The following is an 18204-nucleotide window of genomic DNA, read 5'->3' on the forward strand; positions in this document are numbered from 1 at the left end:
TCTGTATAACTTACACATACCTTTACACCCGCCTCATTAGTGGGAGATGATCCGCTAGTGCCATTCACTGACTTATTCGAGTTTTTAGATGCAGCCCGTTTTTTACATAGAATATAAGGTAACGCAGCTTTCGCTCCATTAACATTTCATTTCTTAATACCTTGTGGCTGGCGCAGCATCGCCTTTGTCGCTTTTGCGCCATTAAACCTGAGTTAACTAACAAACTTGCACGACCGAGGCTTCAGTGCAACATAGACGGTTTGCAGGCAACATAAATAGCGTGACAGAATTTCACGTTTTGTTGTAAAATGATTCCGTCGCGTCTTTTATTTCGTATTCTATGTAGGTGGTACAGAATAAGAAAGTGGAGTTGTCGAAGTGCCAAAGCAGAGTTCCCAGTTTGGTTACTCGAAAAATTAGTGGGCTTAGCACACTTGCAAATTTTGAATTTCTGTCAAAAGAATGTTTGTTCTTTTGCTGCCCCTCACCGGCCGGTATCGCCTATTTACATACGTGTGCCCTCCATTATGATGTGCATGTTTTTATATGTTCACGAATGCACACGCTTCCAATGCACGACTGCTGCGTTACTACTATTCGACCTTGTGTCTAGAACTCTGTGCGCTTTTTCGCTGCTCGTGTATTGATTTCTGCCCCGAAGCTCTCGACGCTTTACTCCGGGCTGGAGTAAAAATATTTGTGTCGCTACAGAACCTGAGCTTCAGGTCCTGATGGCGTGAGGGATATCAGAAGAAAGTTTGCTAGGTTAATATTAATGACTAGTTTTGCTTCATTGTATTTACTTTTCTCCAGCTTTGCATCGAAGTCGAGTTCCGGTTAAAAAGCACCATTGGTGACCTGGAGAGAAAACTGAAAGCAGTGTCGGAAGCGTTCTCATGCAAAGAACAACGCGAATGCATATTCTTCGACATTGTCAAGCACTTATCAGGCTATTCAAGGCTCGCACTCATCAACGAGGTTTGTGGAATGATTATTATGTACCCATCTATCACTTACTGTGGCATAAAGTGCTTTCTCACAATTTTAAATTGATTTTCAATGAAGTCTGATTAATATAGGAATGCTCAAAATTCACGTTGTGTTTTCTATGAATCTCACTTCACTGTGGTGAGAATTTTCGCCATGCTTTGTAGATGGGCGTTTTCTCATGGCTGTAATGTGACTTTCCACAGATTGAACTGCCTAATGACCTGGAAATCGTCCGCACCTCATGTATATTCGTCCACTGAACACACTTGTGTTTATGCTGGAAGTGCTGAAGAAGTCATCTGGATCTCAAATGGCAAACATAGAGCGTGCCCTCATCATCTGCCTGCTGATATACTACATCAAAAACCTTGAGTACCCGCTTGGTCCTGCTGCAGAAGATTACCATGCCGGACACAACAGTGCCTCGCGGACTGCTCAAAAACCGTCTGAAGAATCTCTCGTGCTCTTGAAAAAGAAGAATCTGTGCTAAGCTCACGAAAACCATGTGCTAAGTTAGTTGACTTTCTAAGATGCTGAAGTATGTTCTCTACAGATGGCTTCAATGCGTTTTTATTTTTCTGAACTGCGGTATATTTGCTTCATGTGTTGCAGTGAATATTGCCAACCTTATAGTTAGAATTTCAAGTTGATCTCATTATGCTTTCTTCAGGTGAATCGAGGTATGAAGATTTAATTTACTATAGCATTTATGGTGCAGCCATATGCTCATATACTGTAGGCACTTTGTGTTGTATTTCCTGAAGTGATACACTGAAAACTGTGGGTGTGTGCCTCTGACATAATGCAGTTTGACCCAGATGTTTACAGTGATGGCCCTTTCCTTTGATTTTGAATTTGGTTGCAGGCTTTGATGGCATTTGTGTTGTCTGTGCTTGTAGCCCCATTTTGAGCTGTGAATGCGTCGCCAGTTTAATGTCCCTTAAGAAGTGTGACAGAATCTAGTCCCAATATTGCACTCCCTTTTATACCAGTTGTATGTTTACTGTGTTTCTCATACAGCAGTTAAGCTGTCGTGACACCTCGTTTTTCATCATTGTGCCTTTTTTATTTCCATATTTTTATACCACGATAACAACTCCTATTTTTTCTTTACATTGCAAGGAGTAATCTGTTGTGGATAAACTTTTGTCGAATTGAGATGTGAGGTGAGCTTTTTGCTTTATTGAACTGCATGTTCATCCTGGTTTCTCTTTTGACCCTGCAAACACAAATATAAGATGGTCTAAGATTGCACAGTGCCGAATATAGCCATATACACCGCACTTACTGTGATAGATACTTGCTGTGGTACATGTTCACTAGATATGTGCATCATTTTTATTACGCAGGCTTTCTTTGGTACAGCCAAGACTCAGGAAGTCGCAGTATACTTTGTGTACCTGTGTCTATCCTCAGTGATATTGAAGTCCATGAACATTTTTGAATACCACACTGATATTTTTGTTCGTCTTGTTTGTGTACCCTTTTCCTGGTTGGATAATATTCGTACGCGTCAAATCGCCGTGCAGGATAGTTCTGTTTTGTGACCTTGAGCAAACACCAAGCATATTTTATAATAAAGGACGTTTTACCTTGTGTACAAGTGTACAAACGTTACACATGTTGGAGCAAGTAACCTATGTCTTTCTGAAGGCGGTATACCTTTGCAAAGGTTACATTCCTAAAAAATGCGTGTAACCTATATAAACAAAAAGTAACCTTTACAATTGTAACCATTACAAAGGTTACAAATGTAAAGGTTACATTGATGTAACTTTTAAGTTATAGGTGCACAAAAATGTGAAAATGTGCACCTTTGTAAAGGTTACTGTGTTTAGAGTGTATATATAGCCCATACAGGAGTTGAGTGATGTCACAGCCACCTTCCGCTGTGCGCGGCATCTGGTGGTGCGTCGCCGGACCACACTTGGCGTGCGCGCGGGGCCGGTCACAGAGCTTTGACCACTCACTCACCTGGAATTGCAATCTTCACCCCGGAAAGAGATGAGCTATCGTGCTCCGTCAAGGTCCTCGCTTCTGCACTCTAAAAAAAGCGTTGTACGCTCTTTGGGCCGTATCTTGTCCCCAGACAATAATCATCTTCCTCTCTTCAGAACTCTGCGCTCTCTACTTGCCTATCAAAAATGCTATGTCATGCTGATAACGCGCATGTCATTCGTGACTCAGAAATAGCGGCGCGCAGTAAAGAAAGGAAGGTCATGCAAGATAGGGGACGGTTATTGTTCGGGTACAGAAGACACCCCAAAAGGTGCAAACCTTTTTTACTGTGCTCGTTCGGAAAGCGAGAATGGTTCACTACGGGTGAAGGAGAGGCTGTGCGCACGGTCTTCCCTCAAGGGTTTCTCGCTAGTCGCGTGCACGGCAGTAGGCGGTCCGGTAATCGACAGGGATACTCGACGCAATGCGACTCTTGTCCATTCAGTACTGTGGGAAAAGGGCGCTGGAAGGTTTCATTCGCGGGTCTCCACATCGCATCCACGCAGCGACGGCTCGCTCAGTTTAATGGAATCGAATCTTGAAGGCCATGTATTGTAGTATTGCGCGCGCTTTAGAATGATCAGGATGTCCAGTGACGTCATGAACACCATTATCTTGGACAGCTCTTAAGGTATTTACTTCGCCAGCGCCACTGCGAACCTGTAGACGGCAATGTACGAGAAATGCAGAAATTGTGCAGCTCGGCTATGTACAATGGTGTATTCGCAACGTGACACTCTAAAATAATGCCGAGGTACAGATGTGGTGTAGGACTTATGCATATCCGCCTAATGGGGGCCTTCCGCATAAGTTTTGGAGCTTAGCTACATTACAGCGTTGGGTCCAGTCGGCACGCAAGTATTGTAGCTTCTGATGAGCTTGGGCCTTGAAAACCGCAGAAAACAAAGTACTATTTATGTACGAAAAAATATAGAATCTAGGATTTAGTAAAAAGCTAAAATAGCATGGTCGGCTCTGCCAACAACTGAAGTAGAAATGCTATGTGTTCCGTTAATAAATAACCATTTTCATTTAGTTTGATCTCGTCTGGTTTAGCTGTGCTACAGGGTTCTGCTCATACGGGACGGTGACGTAAGTATAGAGTTTGCCTTGTTACTAAGCCTTACCCAATGTGCACCTTTCGCCTTTAGCAGACTGGTTGGCATTCGCTGGTCTTGAATGCATCACATGGATCTTTTGATGTGCAGTCTACCAAGGACAATGACACCATACCAAACAATGACAACTGCAAGAACACCAGCGCTTTACAGAAAAGGAGAAAGTCCACAACGAAGTACAGTCCCATCGGAAAAAGATTAGCGCAAGTGATTGGCGGCCGGAGCGGCAATATCATGACACGCGGCACAAGTGACTCGTGGCCAGAGCAGCAAAATCACGACACGCTTTCTGACAGCCACCCCTGCTTTGTAAAATGGAATGTGCCGCTGCGGCCACCAGTCACTTTTGCTAATTTTTTTCCGCTGGGACTGTGCAGTTTCAGTTTCTTTAGTTTCACACACCTAGTTCTGCTTCACACAGTGACACACACTATGGTGCCATTTCAGCTAAGTTGTCCCCATGCCATCGCCATTAATGGGGGTGGCACACTTAAGCTTTGTGAAGTACTGCTCTTGACTCCGCCGACAAAGGCACATCGTCATCGTTCTCTCATGTAGCTTCGGAAGCAGCTCACATGAAAGCGGCGTCATCGTCACTGTAGTCACTAAGCGCCGCATTGATCGTCGGCGCACCGTCGCCCGCGAACAGCTCCCGGCCAGTCATCTTCACAGGAGACCCGGTCACGAGCGCATAGCGCGAGTCACCCTCTTCCTGCACCTCCAAAGAGCCGTCGTCACGGCATCTGCCGCACGTTCTGTTCACGGCCCAAGCCACGACGCCCACGACTCCAAGGTACGCCAGCAGAGCTATCATGTGCCAGGTGAACACGCTGGCGGCCAGCATCATGTCCATGTGGCTATGCACATCCCATGGTGGAAGTCCGGGAAGCGGGCTGTAAAGGATGAATCCGACCTGCCAAAACCACGTGGCCTGCAACAGACAGAAGTAGGCGCGACCCAGGGACGCCAGAACACTTCGGGGTCGACACATCTCGACGATGATGCAGGCCGCCTCGGCCGCCACGGTGTAGACCAGGAGCGTGTGGACCAGAACGTCGAGGTGGGGTCTTCCGTGCAGGTGGAAGTGGAACAGCAGTCCCTCTACGGTGACGGCGAGCAGGAGCGTGACGTGGTCGGTGCCCATTGGGAACGGGAACCGGTTGTTGGTCATGACGTCGACTACGCCGCTGAGCAGATAGAAAAGGTACATGGAGACGTGCTGAGCGTTGCCCATGTGGATGAAGTGGCCGTGATCGATGGCAGTGGCCACCTCACCGGCGATACCGATGGAGCAGGTGGCGATCTTGGTGATGCCTTCGATGCAGATGTGCCGGGACAGACCGGGCATCACGTACCAGGCGCGGCAAGTGTAGCGCCGCTTGTGTTCCTTGCTGCGGACGTAGTTGCGCCAGGCGCTAAAGGCCCACCAGGTTCCCAAAATGAAGAGGAACGTTCCGGGCAGGGCGTGGCCCGCGAAGGTCCCCATGGTCCTGGTTGCTAGAGAATGACGTCTGAGTCACTGCTACTTCTCACTTCTCCTGCAATGAGTGAAAAAGTTCGGCAGGTATGACACTCTTGTAACACAAGAAGCCGTAAGCCTGCCGCACATTTGGTAATACATACACTTATACGATCGGGGCTAGACTTCTTGCAAGACATAACGAGCCGCTATGGGAAGTACACGTGTACACTAAGGCGACCTCCTGAACGCCACATATGAACACATGGCTTATTACCTGAAATGCAGCATGTCAGTGCACGCACTAGGCCACACCTTTAGTCAGCAAGATGGCTGCGACGTGACGTGCACAATCACGCAGGCACTAGGCACGCCTTTAATAAGGCAGAACCATGGAGCAGCAGTGGCTTCAAGGAAGCGTACTAGTGTCTCAACCTGGAGACTCAGCTTCGATTCCCACCCTGACCGAAATGTACCCAATTTTCTTTTTTAAGCCACTAATTTACTTTGTTTACAGGCACTTTTCTGAGAAATGTGACGTCAATGCGAGCATTTTCTTGCAGAGTCGGCCATATTTCGTCCCGGTACAGTTTCGCCAAGTGTTGTATTCTGCTTCTTTTGGTTTCGAATTGATCCTCACTATACTGGCGCCTCGCCACGCCTAATGTTGTAACCAGCGCGAACGCTGATCCCTTCACCCTCTCCGAATAAACTGAGTCATCGTTTGGTTACGTTTAACCACCATAGTTTGGTCCCCAACAGAAGAAGTCGTCTCATTTCTCTGCGGCGCTCAGAGCCCCGGTCATTCGGCCTCACCACGTAGGTCTCGTGTCCGGCCCGATACCGCACCAAGATCACCGCCAAGGGTACCGCCAACATAGAATCCTAAGGTTTTCGCCTTAATAATGATACCAAGTATCACCACGGAGTTGTACCCGACTAAGAGGGTCCGGTGTTGTTGCATGGGCGTGATGCTCGGCTCACAGCGAACGCCCATAGGGGAGAAGCCAAGAACTGAGGCTACATATGGACCAACTCACACACGCACAGAGGGGCAGATACACACACATATAACTGACGTACAGAATTCCTCCGGTAGACATCGCAATTCTGTAATATCAGTTGCGTTACTTGGTAAGGCGGACACTGTTTGCAAGGCAAATAACAATGGACGTTAGCTGATTGGAAATTTTGCTAAATATGTTAGCTGATTAGAAATATTGCTGATTATCGTTGTACCGTTCCCTTTAGAACACACGTCCGCATAGCGGAATTGAAGCTGGGTAAATAATCAAGCGACATTTTCTTAGGAGAAATCCTGTGGCTAGTGGCAGTTTCGAGAAATGTCTCCTCAAAGTCTGCAGTCCAATGCATTGGTGTGCCACTTCGCAATTAACAACACTCAATTTCCGGCAATGCTGATTGCCACGGGGCGGCATAGTTTCGAGTCACCGACGCGCCGATTAACGGACGCCAAAACGTCGCGGGCTCACGGGGCGGCATAGTTTCGAGTCAGCAATGCGCCGATTAACGTGCGCCAAAACGTCGTGGGCATGGGACCGGCCGAGCAAGACGGGTATTGCCAGTCACTCTGGCAAGCGGCCGAAAAAGGGAGATTTAGTTGGTGTTGTTTTTTTTTGGCGCGACTTTGGCGAATGGCCCGAGAGTCATTTGTACGAACCCCTGTGTCTTCTCTGCCCCGCGCGTACCTTGAGCGGGTTGCTGAGAGGGGAGGGGTCAAGTGCTTTCCGGAAACCCCGAAATACGCGATGTCTCTGTACCGTGTCCACAAGTTGCTAGCACCGTATGTATTATCTAAGAATATGGCGCCGTGTTGCGGGCTGCCGCTGTTGCTTCTGTGCTTGTCAACGGACCCAAGTGTGTGCGTGTGTGTCTGTGTGGTGCAGTGCGGGGGCGCGATCGACCTCTGACAGCGGGGGCGAATCACCCGTTCCCTCGCTCCTGATTAAAAGGGGCGCGGCCAATGCCTTTGGGAGGAGTCATGAAATAATTAGGTGAATTGTCAGCCATACCTGCCGTTTCCCGACCTAGGGAACTAGGGAAGGCAGAGGCTATTTAAGCGCAGGTTTTAGTCCCTGCTAATCAGTCTAGAAGCTGAGCCTGTGATCTGCTGAGAAGGCAGTCGAGGGGCTAGTGCCGTCCCGTCTCGCATGGGCCGCCTAGCCGCGCTGGAACTCCGAGTAACTAGTCGACGTACGAGACGACAAACCAACGTCTACAACGAAGCTCACGGTTGTTCGCCTCAAGTTAGCTTAACCTGCTTGAGTGAAGTCGTCAGATCTAGACTCCCGGGAAACCCATGCAGTCCAGCAATCGCATCCAACTCAACAAGATCGGCTCGCCGGCATTCTTCGGGAAAGCTCTGCGTGCCGACTTAACGGTTTATATAGACTTGCTGCTGCTGCCCGGCCATGCGTATGACATCGTTTTTTTTTTCTTTTGAACTTTGTTTTCTGCTGAACTTTGTTGTAGTGAACTACTGTTGAGTGTATTCTTGTGTAATTGATCCGCGCCCTGCTTTATTTTTATATATACTGTTAATTACGCATAATATTTCTTTGTCGTCATCATTGAGCTATATTAAGTTCAGGTGTGTTAGCTTTCTTGTGTTTTTATTATTATTGTATTTTATTAATTAGTGTATCGTCGTCAGTCGATAACTATCTTGTTTTTTTGTTTACTCTCGACTATGACCCTTTTACTATGTTCGCTTCAGTATGGAACGACCAAGTGGCCTGTATACCCCGTCGACGACTTCGCGCGGACGGCGAACGGGTGACAAGCCGTGATAAGAGTTATGAGAAACATTAATGCTTTTTGCCACATAATTTGACAACGTGTTTCTCCAAACTGCTCCTATATTTATTTATTTATTTATTTATTTATTTATTTATTTATTTATTTATTTATTTACTTATTTATTTACTTACTTATTTACTTACTTTACTTACTTATTTACTTTACTTATTTACTTACTTACTTACTTACTTACTTTATTTACTTACTTACTTACTTTACACTAGCTTACAGTACCTTACAGTTCCCGATGAGGGAACGTTGAAGCCCATGATTTTCGCTAGATGAATAATATTTCACTATCTGCTCAGCTTTAACTCCGCAAGTGGGACTTGTGCTCTAAAGTGAGTAAAAAGAAGTGAATTAGTGAAAATTAGTATCTAACTACACTCTACAATTTGTTTTGCAAGAGTGGCCGCCTCATCAAATAAGGCAGCTAATATGTGACAGAAATGTTATACTTACTGCAAGAGATTACTGCTTGATTTAAAATTGATTGCCCCGTTTATATAGCAAGAGCACGCGCTAATAAACCTTCAATAATACCTGTAATTGATGTCAAACTATATTTAGTAAGAAAAGTTAAGATCAAGAGATAAGCAGAGAGTCGGCATTAAAATTTGAAGCAGAAAAATATAAAAGAAGCCACAGTGACGAAAATCAACGCCGTACACGCCACGGTGGCTCGGTGGTTTTGACGTTGCGCTACTGAGTACGATGTCGCGTGTTCGATAACGGGTGCGTTGGCTTCATTGCGATATGGGCTGAATGCAACTCGTGTACCGCGCGTTGGATGCACAGCAAAGAATTCCAGGGGGTCACAATGAATTAGAGGGCCTCGCACCACTGTGCACCTCATAACCCGCAATGCAGTTTCCGAATGCTAATCCTCACAATTTTTTTATAAGTAACACGGTAACCGTTCTGGAGAATGCAGGGAATTGGATGCGGCACAATTCACGTAGTGGTTGAAACGCAGAGCTGCAGATCCTAATGTATAGTACAGTTTGAACACTTACCAATGCCCAGCGCAAGCTGACAGGGCGGATTTTCGAGAAGTGTGTTTAAAGCTGGCGATAGAATAAGCAGCTGCTTCCTGATTCATTTACATTTGAGAAATCAGAAGAAATCAATTTGGCCTTCATGTAAATGCGGCCGCCGCGGCCGGTATCAAACCCGCTACCTCGAGCTTAACAACGCAACCTCATAGCCACTGGGCTACTCCGGCGGCTAGCAAACATACTGAATCCGTGCAGCAGTGACAGGCTCTTTTGTAAATATTTGAAACGTACAACCAGTGCAACACCCAACCGGTCTCTGAAACAAAATCGAACTCCTAGCCCGCTGACTCGGACGTGTTCGCAGAAAAGTTTCTCTCTTACTGGCTTACGCCTCGTGATAAGGTGTTAATGAGGATTACGATGATATTGATCATGATGATCGTTGCGGTAGTGGTGTGGTCATCATGATATGAGCATCCATTCCCCTAAGAAACGGGGTGGTGACACGTGTCATATAGCTCGTTCTTGTAGCAAACGCTCCACTAATGCTCCACAAACGCTCCCCAAACACGCACCAAGCATGCGCAGAGTTTGTTGTGTCAGTGTCAAGACCTCGAGTCCCGTTCCATTCGTGGCTGGTTACATGCTTTGACGGTGTACGAGATTCAGTGTGGCGTAAGAGGGAAGGCGTGGCCACAGAGAGCCCGTCCGAGTGCAAGGTCGCTTACGTCGCTCTCACCTGAGAAACGAAGCCGCCCTTCCAGCCAATCGGGGCTTAGCTCGCACTCGCGAGCATTCCGTCGACGTCCGTCACGCAGTCCGGGACGCACGACCGCAGGGACAGCAGGCTATGTAGACTGCGCCAGGGCTTCAAGCCCCGCTGGCTTCTTCGAAGCGGCTTCCCACTGATCCAGCCAGCTCATCAGAGCCAAGTGACCTCGCTCGTGCCTCGAGGCCGCGTGGTGTCGACCCCCCCTGTCCTCCCCATGTGTTGTATGTGTGCTGCCTCCTGGGTCGCCCAATATCCGCACCTGTTGCAGCAGCATGGGGGATAATGATGAAAACATGGACATGCGCATGCGCCGCTCATGCAGCTGTATATATGCAGATGACGCGCTCTAGTGAACAAAAGCGCGCAAAAGTGCAGGAGGCCGTCCCGTGCATAGGTATAACGCGCACACACACACGCGTACACGCTGGGCAAGGCATTCTATATGCGCGATACGCAATCCCTGGTCGTATGCGTAGGGGCACACGCCGGCACTTTTTCGCTTACCTTTCCAACGAGAGCTTCCGTATTATGCCGTATGGATTATTGTGAACACGCGTGAGCCCCAATCAAGAATAGTGCAGAAGCTGCTGCAGCGCGTGCTTCTGTGTTCACTCACAACAGCTCAAATAGCAAGTGCGGTCTCCCTACGGAAAGCTCTTAGACTTGTGTATAAGGTTTGATGCCAGGAAGATATCTGGAGAAGAAAAAAAAAAACGTCGACTGATTGCATATCTCGGGCTCGTTAGCGCGGAGACGGGCATTTGGCAAATGGTCTGTACGAGGAAATATATGTGCGCGATTCCAAGTGCACGCGCACTTTATAGGTACAGTTTGTGGTTGAGAGGACTCTTATAGCTACCGAGTTAGCGTAGCCTCCGAATTATACAAACTGAGACTCGTTAACTCTCATCTGGGACGACGCGTACGAGGTCGCAATGCAGATTTCCGGAATAGCACACCGTGGCCACCTGTGCCCTGTTTAAACGGAATGACAGCCAGCTGAAAGGCGCATGCGCAAGGAAGGGAAGCGGATGGAAACAAACGCCTAATTTTTCAGTTACCATGTATAAAATTACTAACTCTACGGTGAACAGCAGTTTATTCCGCATTCCTGCAACACAAGTATGGTTTTCTAGTGGGAGTTCACTCACAGAAATACAATATCATTACTCTAGAGTTAAAGCTTCATCTAACCGAAATTTTCCACACCCCTGCGTGGCTTTAGGGTTTTATGCTCTCTGTCACACCTGGTATAGTTCAGTATAAGTTAGCTCGTCATTGCTGCAGGAGTACGTGACTTCGATCTCCCTATGGTGGTTTTTTCTTTTGTTTTGTTTTTCTTCGCCGTGTGACGAGGTTAAAGCTTAGGCAGAAAAGGTTGCTTGATGACGGCGTCACAGAATAGACGGGCAGACGGGCAGAGTCAGCTCAATTTCGACACATTGACTGATGCCGTGATAATAATAACAAACAATAACAAATTCCTTAACGGGGAACTCCTGCATGAGCCTGCCCGAATGACCCTGAATAACTTCACCAATTTACACACCATTTCGAGCACACGTGATGCAGTAAACATGACAAGCCATACAACACAGGTAACCAAAAAATCTAGCGCATTCCTGCCCACGAAAAATTTACGGGTGACCAAATGATCCACTACAGACTGCCATTTCTCCTAAATACGTGGTCAGTGTTGATTTTTTTTTTTTGCTTTTCTTATGTGATATACTTGCTTTGCGTTATGTAGTTATTGTATAATTGCTGCTGTCATCGTGTACCCAATGTGAATGAATTTTTTTGAGGAGATATAGACCCTGTCAAGTGTTTTTGTGTTTCTTGTCGGAACTCCTGGCAACTGTAAATTTCAATATGCACTGTTATCAAATAAACCTTGACGTTGACGTAAACAGTCGCGCAATCTCGAAAAAGTGTACTTTATAGGTAGAGCGTCCAATGTGCAGACCGCCGTATCAGAGCGACGGTCAGAGACTTGGCAAACAAAATCTGTCATCACAGTCATCAAGCGCTGCGCAGCCAACACTGTTTCCGAAGTTCATATACAGGCTGGCTCAACTAACTAAGATTTAAAAAATGGTAAATGCTCCGTAGCTGGACAGAACCAAAGTAATGTTGTTTGCCGTTGCTTGGAGATGCTCAGATTATTATTTTTTTGCATTCCGCCTAATTACATAATTAGGCTCAATTAACTAATCAACTTCTCTAATACTTTAATTAGACTAAAAGTGTCAACGAGAAAATTGTAGAGCAACATGAAAAACTCCAGATACAGCTTTCTGGTGTTCAATACGTGCTACATAAAAGTGTTTTTTTTTTTTTTCGAGCGTGAAAGAAGCCCGCGAATAAATTGCCGTGCGACTGGCTGCTCGAGGTACTTTGCGCGTATTCGGGGGCTTCTTTCACGCTCGGAAAAATTCTTAATTACTAAGACTAATTACGTAATTAGGCGTAATGCAAAGAAGTAATCTGAATATCTCCAAGCGGCGGCAAACAACATTACCTTGATTCTGCCCAGCAACGTGGCATTCGCATATTTTTTTTTTTTAAGTTTGGCTAAAGTTACGTGGAACACCCTGTGTACGACTAATGACAAATCAGTGCCGAACGACGCTGCACTACTGAATTCGCGATGGAGAATTACCTCGAGTACAGCAATGTACGAAACCTTCTTCTTACCCTCACAAAGGGCCTCATCGCCCTCAGAGCTTCCGGTGCATTCTCGAGCGACGCGCCGTAATGTTTCGCGGAACAAACTCGAACCCTTTGATACAAGCCATGCTGTATACCAACGCCACCACACGTTTGTTTCTTCTCGACAACTCAGTACGCACGCGAGCCATGCCAGCGCACGACTGAGACGCGGTGCGGAGAGGCACGCTTGGCATTGAGTAGGCCACGCAACTACGTACACACGGGTCCGCCGTGTACGCGAGTAGCCTTGGCTCAGGGTTCCCGAGCGTGCTTGTTTCGTGCATGGATTATTGACGCACGGAGACGGCACATCTGCGATGCACGATCGTTACGCTCGAGCGTAAACAGATCGCAATGTAGACCATGCGGTGGGACATTCATATTTGGCTTTGATCGATTTAACGAATGAAAAAGAAAGAAATGAAAAGAAGCGAGGAAGACACCATTGTGTGTTGGAAAGAGTCTTTATTCCTTGGTCGCGACAACAGTTCTTAGCCCTTCACCCTCTTTACCCCACGCATCAAAAGAAAGCAAAAGAAACGGACAGCTTTACGCACGAACGCCGTTGTCTTCAATAGTTGTCGTCAATATTCAATAGAACACTTATGGAGGCTGTGGAAGGTCGAAAGACTTTAGCAGAGGAAGAAAGTTTTCGATTGAGACTCTAGAAAATACACCGACCCGGACAGAACCTGACTTCATATGGTGGGCGTCATTCCTTTTCGAGCAAATGGCACGCGACTTTTGAAACGTCTCCGATAGAAAACGTAGCTTGCGCATTTCGATGAGACCTGAATGTGCTTAAACGGTCATGCGCAATCACTCAAATATTTAACGATATTACGCGAGTAGGAAACGAAGAGCGTGGCAGATGACACTTGCACTGAAGAGCGCTTTGCGCGTTTCACCGATATCCCTGCTTATTATCACCGATATTGCTGCTTCTCGCTGTTAGAAGGCGATGGCACAGCGTGCGTTCGACATCCGAGTGATGTATTGCTAACACATATTTAGGTCAACACCACTTAGATAGCACAGGCCTACGCACTCCGGTCTATGACGTCATGCTATCTAGCCCGAAATTTCCATTGCCAAGGCTGGCGTGACGAAAGCGGTGACGTCAAAATCACTCTTGGTTACGCGGGAGCATCCCCATTCGATTCTATGGCAGTCGGGCCAGATAGCATGACGTCACGGATCGGAGTGCGTAGGCCTTGTGCTATCTAGGTGGTATTGTTTGGGTACACCTTAAACAACCGCAGCTGGTCACAATATTCTGCCATCCCGCCATACGGCATTTCTCGCCCCATTGTTGCTTTGAGACTAGCGTTGGTGATATCGACTAATGATTAATCGATTAATCGGATTAAATGTATCCCGCGAAACGATTAATCTTCATCGATGTCCACCTTTCATTTAATCGAATTAATCGATTAGGCTTGATCGAATAATCGTTTTCGAGAGTTTGACAAGAGTGGCGCGAACATTTTTTAATCGTGCTGGAATGGCGCCGCGCGAGCAGTGACTGTGCGGCTGTGGTAGAACCACTGTCGATTGTTTTTCTGAGTCCAGAGTGTTGCCGAGCCGCGCGCTGCCCCTCTCTTCCCCCACACGGCACATACCACCATGCCGCCCGAAGCCGGAGGCTTGAAATGCGCTCGCAATTCGAGGCATACTATAGCAACCTGTATTCGTTGATCGTCGTGCCACTCCCAGTCCACTTAAGACGTGGTACAACATGCGCGCCTGTTAGCAGCATGTATTTTCACACAGCGATGGAGTTCATGTCGATCCCAGCAAATCTGTAGCGTCCGAGCACCTATTCTCACATGCTGGTTGTGTGACCATTCAAAGAAGGTGTCGGTTTCACTCAAACATCCCAGCCAATTGACATATTCCGTCGCTCTGTGGAAAATAGCTTGTGGTTTACAATCTTAATCCATTAATGTTGTTTTGCCCTGTGTATATTGGAATTTTTTGCATATTTCAGTTGTACGTCACCTTTAACTTTCGCAATTTTTTCTTATTTCTCATTTAACTGTACTGTACAGAGATTCACTACTGCCACGTATTATTTAATTCTGCAGTAAGTGCTCTTTTATAACATACATTGTTTATATTTTCAAAAGCCACTAGTGTCAACTATATTTAGTCTTTAACAAGTTAAAGATGATCCTTTATCAAACGTTTATACAGTTGTGTTTCAAAATTGGTTTTAAAAAATTATATTATGGGGTTTTACGTTCCAAAACCCCGATATGATTATGAGGCATGCCGTAGTGTGGGACCCCGGAAATTTGGACCACCTGGTGTTCTTTAACGTGCACCTAAATCTAATTACACGGGTGTTTTGGCATTTCGCCCCCATCGAAATGCGGCCGCCGTGGCCGGGATTCGATCCCGCGACCTCGTGCCCAACCAAACTTGGTTCCACCTCTCAAACATTCAAATAGGGTCCTACAAATGTATATTACTCTGTTTCAACCTGTTTAAATGTGCCCGGCAAACATTACGCTTAATCAATTAATCGATGAAGAAGTCTGCATTGAAAACGAATAATCGAATAAAGGCTAAAAGGATTAATGATTAATCGTTAATCGAATAAAATAATTAATCGACCATCCCTACTTGGGACGTTAAACCCCATGAAAAAAAAATAGTTATAGCCAATCTACATCGGAAGCGCACTGCTTTGACGGCAGATGGAGCTCGATTAGCCTTCTCAAGCGAATAGCTTTCTTCGGCTCATCAGAACAGTTTCTTTGTTTTTTTTCTTGTTTTTTTTTTTTTTTTTCTGTGTGTGAGTGTCACCGTCCTTGTGGGCCGATCCAGAAGGCAGTGCAGTCAAGCCCATCATCTCAATGCATTAGCTGCCACGAGCAGTGTTGCCAGGTTTGGCTATTTATAGCCAAATTGGGCTACAGGAAAAAAAAATTTGACGTCGACGTGGACGAGTTGGCTATGTGGTTATATTGGGGCTACTGAAAATCTGCGACTTGGCTTTGTTTGGGCTACAAGTGGCGCCCAATTCACGCTCCAGAGGTGGCTCTGATCGGGTAGAAGCAAATCTCGAACGCTATGTTCTAGCTGACTGAGCCGGCCGCGTGGCTGCGCGTTTGTGCGTGCGCGAAATGACCCCCCCCCCCCCCCCCCCTCTTCATTTCCCCCTCTGCGCCGTAGTCTGAGCCGGTGGCTTTGATCTTTGATGCACTTAAACTTGCACCCCGCTTGTCCGTTATGCACCCGATCCCCGGGCATCGTGATGAACCTGTGAGTAGTGGGTTTTGCACAGTACACTGTACTGGGAGTGTAATAACATAGGGCCGGGGACCTCGGGCGATCGTGGCGCCGACATGAAAGAAGGGAAGCACGGGTGGATGACACGCTCCAGGGTGTTCACGGCCATGTCTTCTGGGTGAAGTATCGCGCAAGGCACAGCTTTCGACCTACTCCATGTTGCTCGCGCGAATCTTTACTCCGATTTTCCTTCTCCTGCTGGGTTTACTTTTAGATGGTTCGCCCGTAACGTCATGGATGCAGATACTCATTCTGCTAATATCGAAACGTGTTTGCCACGATGGCATCAGTGTACCACGTCACATGAACGTCATCCACCGTGTTAGCTTAGCTTGTGAGGTGTCGCGCAGCTGGCTCGAGGACGCGGGTTTGATTCCCGGCCGCATTTCGATCAAGGCGAAATGCGGGAACACCCCTGTACTTAGATTTAGGTGTACGTTAACGAACCCGAGGTGACAAAAATTAATCCGCAGTCCCCCACTGCGTCATGCCTCCCAATCATATCGCGGTTTTGGCACGTAAAACGCCAGCAATTATTAGAGTGTTTTAGAATAGGGGCCTCAAACGTTTTGGGGCCCCAAATAATTAGCGTCGAAGCCACTGCGCATGCGTATGACGCGAACTGTGTTTGGGTTTTGCGGCGGGCACGCTATTTTATCGATTTAGCGGGAGCCCCAAAGGCTGCCCCAAAAGCTTTCGTCAACAAGCATGACGGTGCCCATCGAAACGACGGCTCTAACCTAGCACCAAACTGGGCTCGATTCGTGGTAACGCGTGAATTTCGTAAGCTAAGAGAAGTGATTGCGGTTATCGCTTTCTGTCAGATAACATGTGTGATGAAGATTGATTCATTAGACGCTACTGATTCTTAATTCAGTCGTCAATTTCATGGCTCGTAGGCCTATCACGGATTGACTTGGCTAAACTAAGCGCAACAAGTTGCTTGCTGCTATAATAGAATAAGTTATAAATTGTAATTAAGCCCAAAAACCCGAAAATCTAAATTACTCTTCTTATCATCAAATGGTATATTTTATTTTAATATTTATAACAACTTTTCTTTGACGCCATAGTGACGCTGCAAGTGCAATACGCTATGCGCAGACGCAAAACGCCTATTCTAAACACTCTTCACTCCTGCATGCCCCAACGCTAACACCCGTAAAGCTCTTTGGGGCCAAAAACTTTGGGGGCCCCTATTCTAAAACTTTACTAGCACATCAACATGTTTTTTTACAGTAACCGGTTTTCGCAGCATAACCAATGTTATCAATTTGTTGTTTACTTTTGCCTTTTGTGCGCCGTCGTGGCTTTTACCATTTCGAGCGAGTTACGTTCGGGACGTGCTCGTCGCCGAAAACGACTGCTCGCTTCTTACACTGGCGTGCCGTTTTGCGCAGTAATCTTTTAAAGCTTCGCTTACACTGATTCACACCGTGAGTGGCATCTGCTGTCTGTCAATTTATTTTAAAGCATGTTCTTGCCGTTCTAGAGACGTAAGATGGCGGCCAGGTTGATGTAAATGGACAGTATATAGAGCATGTACCAGCTAAGCCAGGCCTAGCTAATTGAAAAAAAAACAAGAAAACAAGATAGGACGATGAGGCAAATAACACGAGATATCATAGCACGAAGGACTTGTTTTAGCTCATTAAAAAACAAAAAAAAAAAAACAAGCCGTGAACACGTCGCCGTCGCAGATCGCTGTACAGCTGAACTCTACGTCGTAGGCAGAGATGACGTGAGATCGATGATGCTAAACGTTATTTTGCGTTCACGACAGCTAAAAAGCAGAGTTCGTAGTTGTTATTACTGTCAATAACTAAAAATAATAACTTATTACTATTTCACATAAAATAAAAGCACTGATTTCGCCCTCTGCAGCGCTTCGCTGGAGCTTAAGAGCTTCCGGGGCCAACCAAAAAGTGTTTTGTGTAAGGATGATGTCGCTGTTGTTGATGTCAAGGGCCGACCATCACGGCGGCACGGACATTTTGTTACGACGGGTTGTGCAAATAAGGATTGCCGCAGTCGAATGTG

At 46.5% G+C, this 18204-nt stretch overlaps 2 protein-coding genes across 3 annotated transcripts in view; both read right to left on the reverse strand.

Moving 5' to 3' along the window:
* LOC125940428 (transmembrane protein 45B-like) overlaps positions 1–5326 on the reverse strand; it is a 75877-nt gene extending 70551 nt beyond the window's left edge. Inside the window, exon 1 of one of the 2 annotated variants that reach the window (XM_049656550.1) lies at positions 3900–5326. In XM_049656550.1, coding sequence (XP_049512507.1) covers positions 4678–5316 — 639 coding nt within the window. In that variant the 5' untranslated portion in view covers positions 5317–5326 and the 3' untranslated portion in view covers positions 3900–4677. The remainder of the gene's footprint in view (positions 1–3899) is intronic. The other variant, XM_049656549.1, reaches the window with a different exon arrangement.
* The window catches only part of LOC119463345 (transmembrane protein 45B), a 128849-nt gene that overhangs the window by 69428 nt on the left and 41217 nt on the right, over positions 1–18204 (reverse strand). Inside the window, exons 2-3 of the mRNA XM_049655359.1 lie at positions 10123–10414; positions 5382–5641 (exon numbers count right to left, since the gene is read on the reverse strand). Coding sequence (XP_049511316.1) covers positions 5382–5592 — 211 coding nt within the window. The 5' untranslated portion in view covers positions 5593–5641; positions 10123–10414. The remainder of the gene's footprint in view (positions 1–5381; positions 5642–10122; positions 10415–18204) is intronic.

The sequence above is a fragment of the Dermacentor silvarum genome, chromosome 9, assembly GCF_013339745.2.
Source record: "Dermacentor silvarum isolate Dsil-2018 chromosome 9, BIME_Dsil_1.4, whole genome shotgun sequence".
NCBI classification, from domain to species: Eukaryota; Metazoa; Arthropoda; class Arachnida; order Ixodida; family Ixodidae; genus Dermacentor; species Dermacentor silvarum.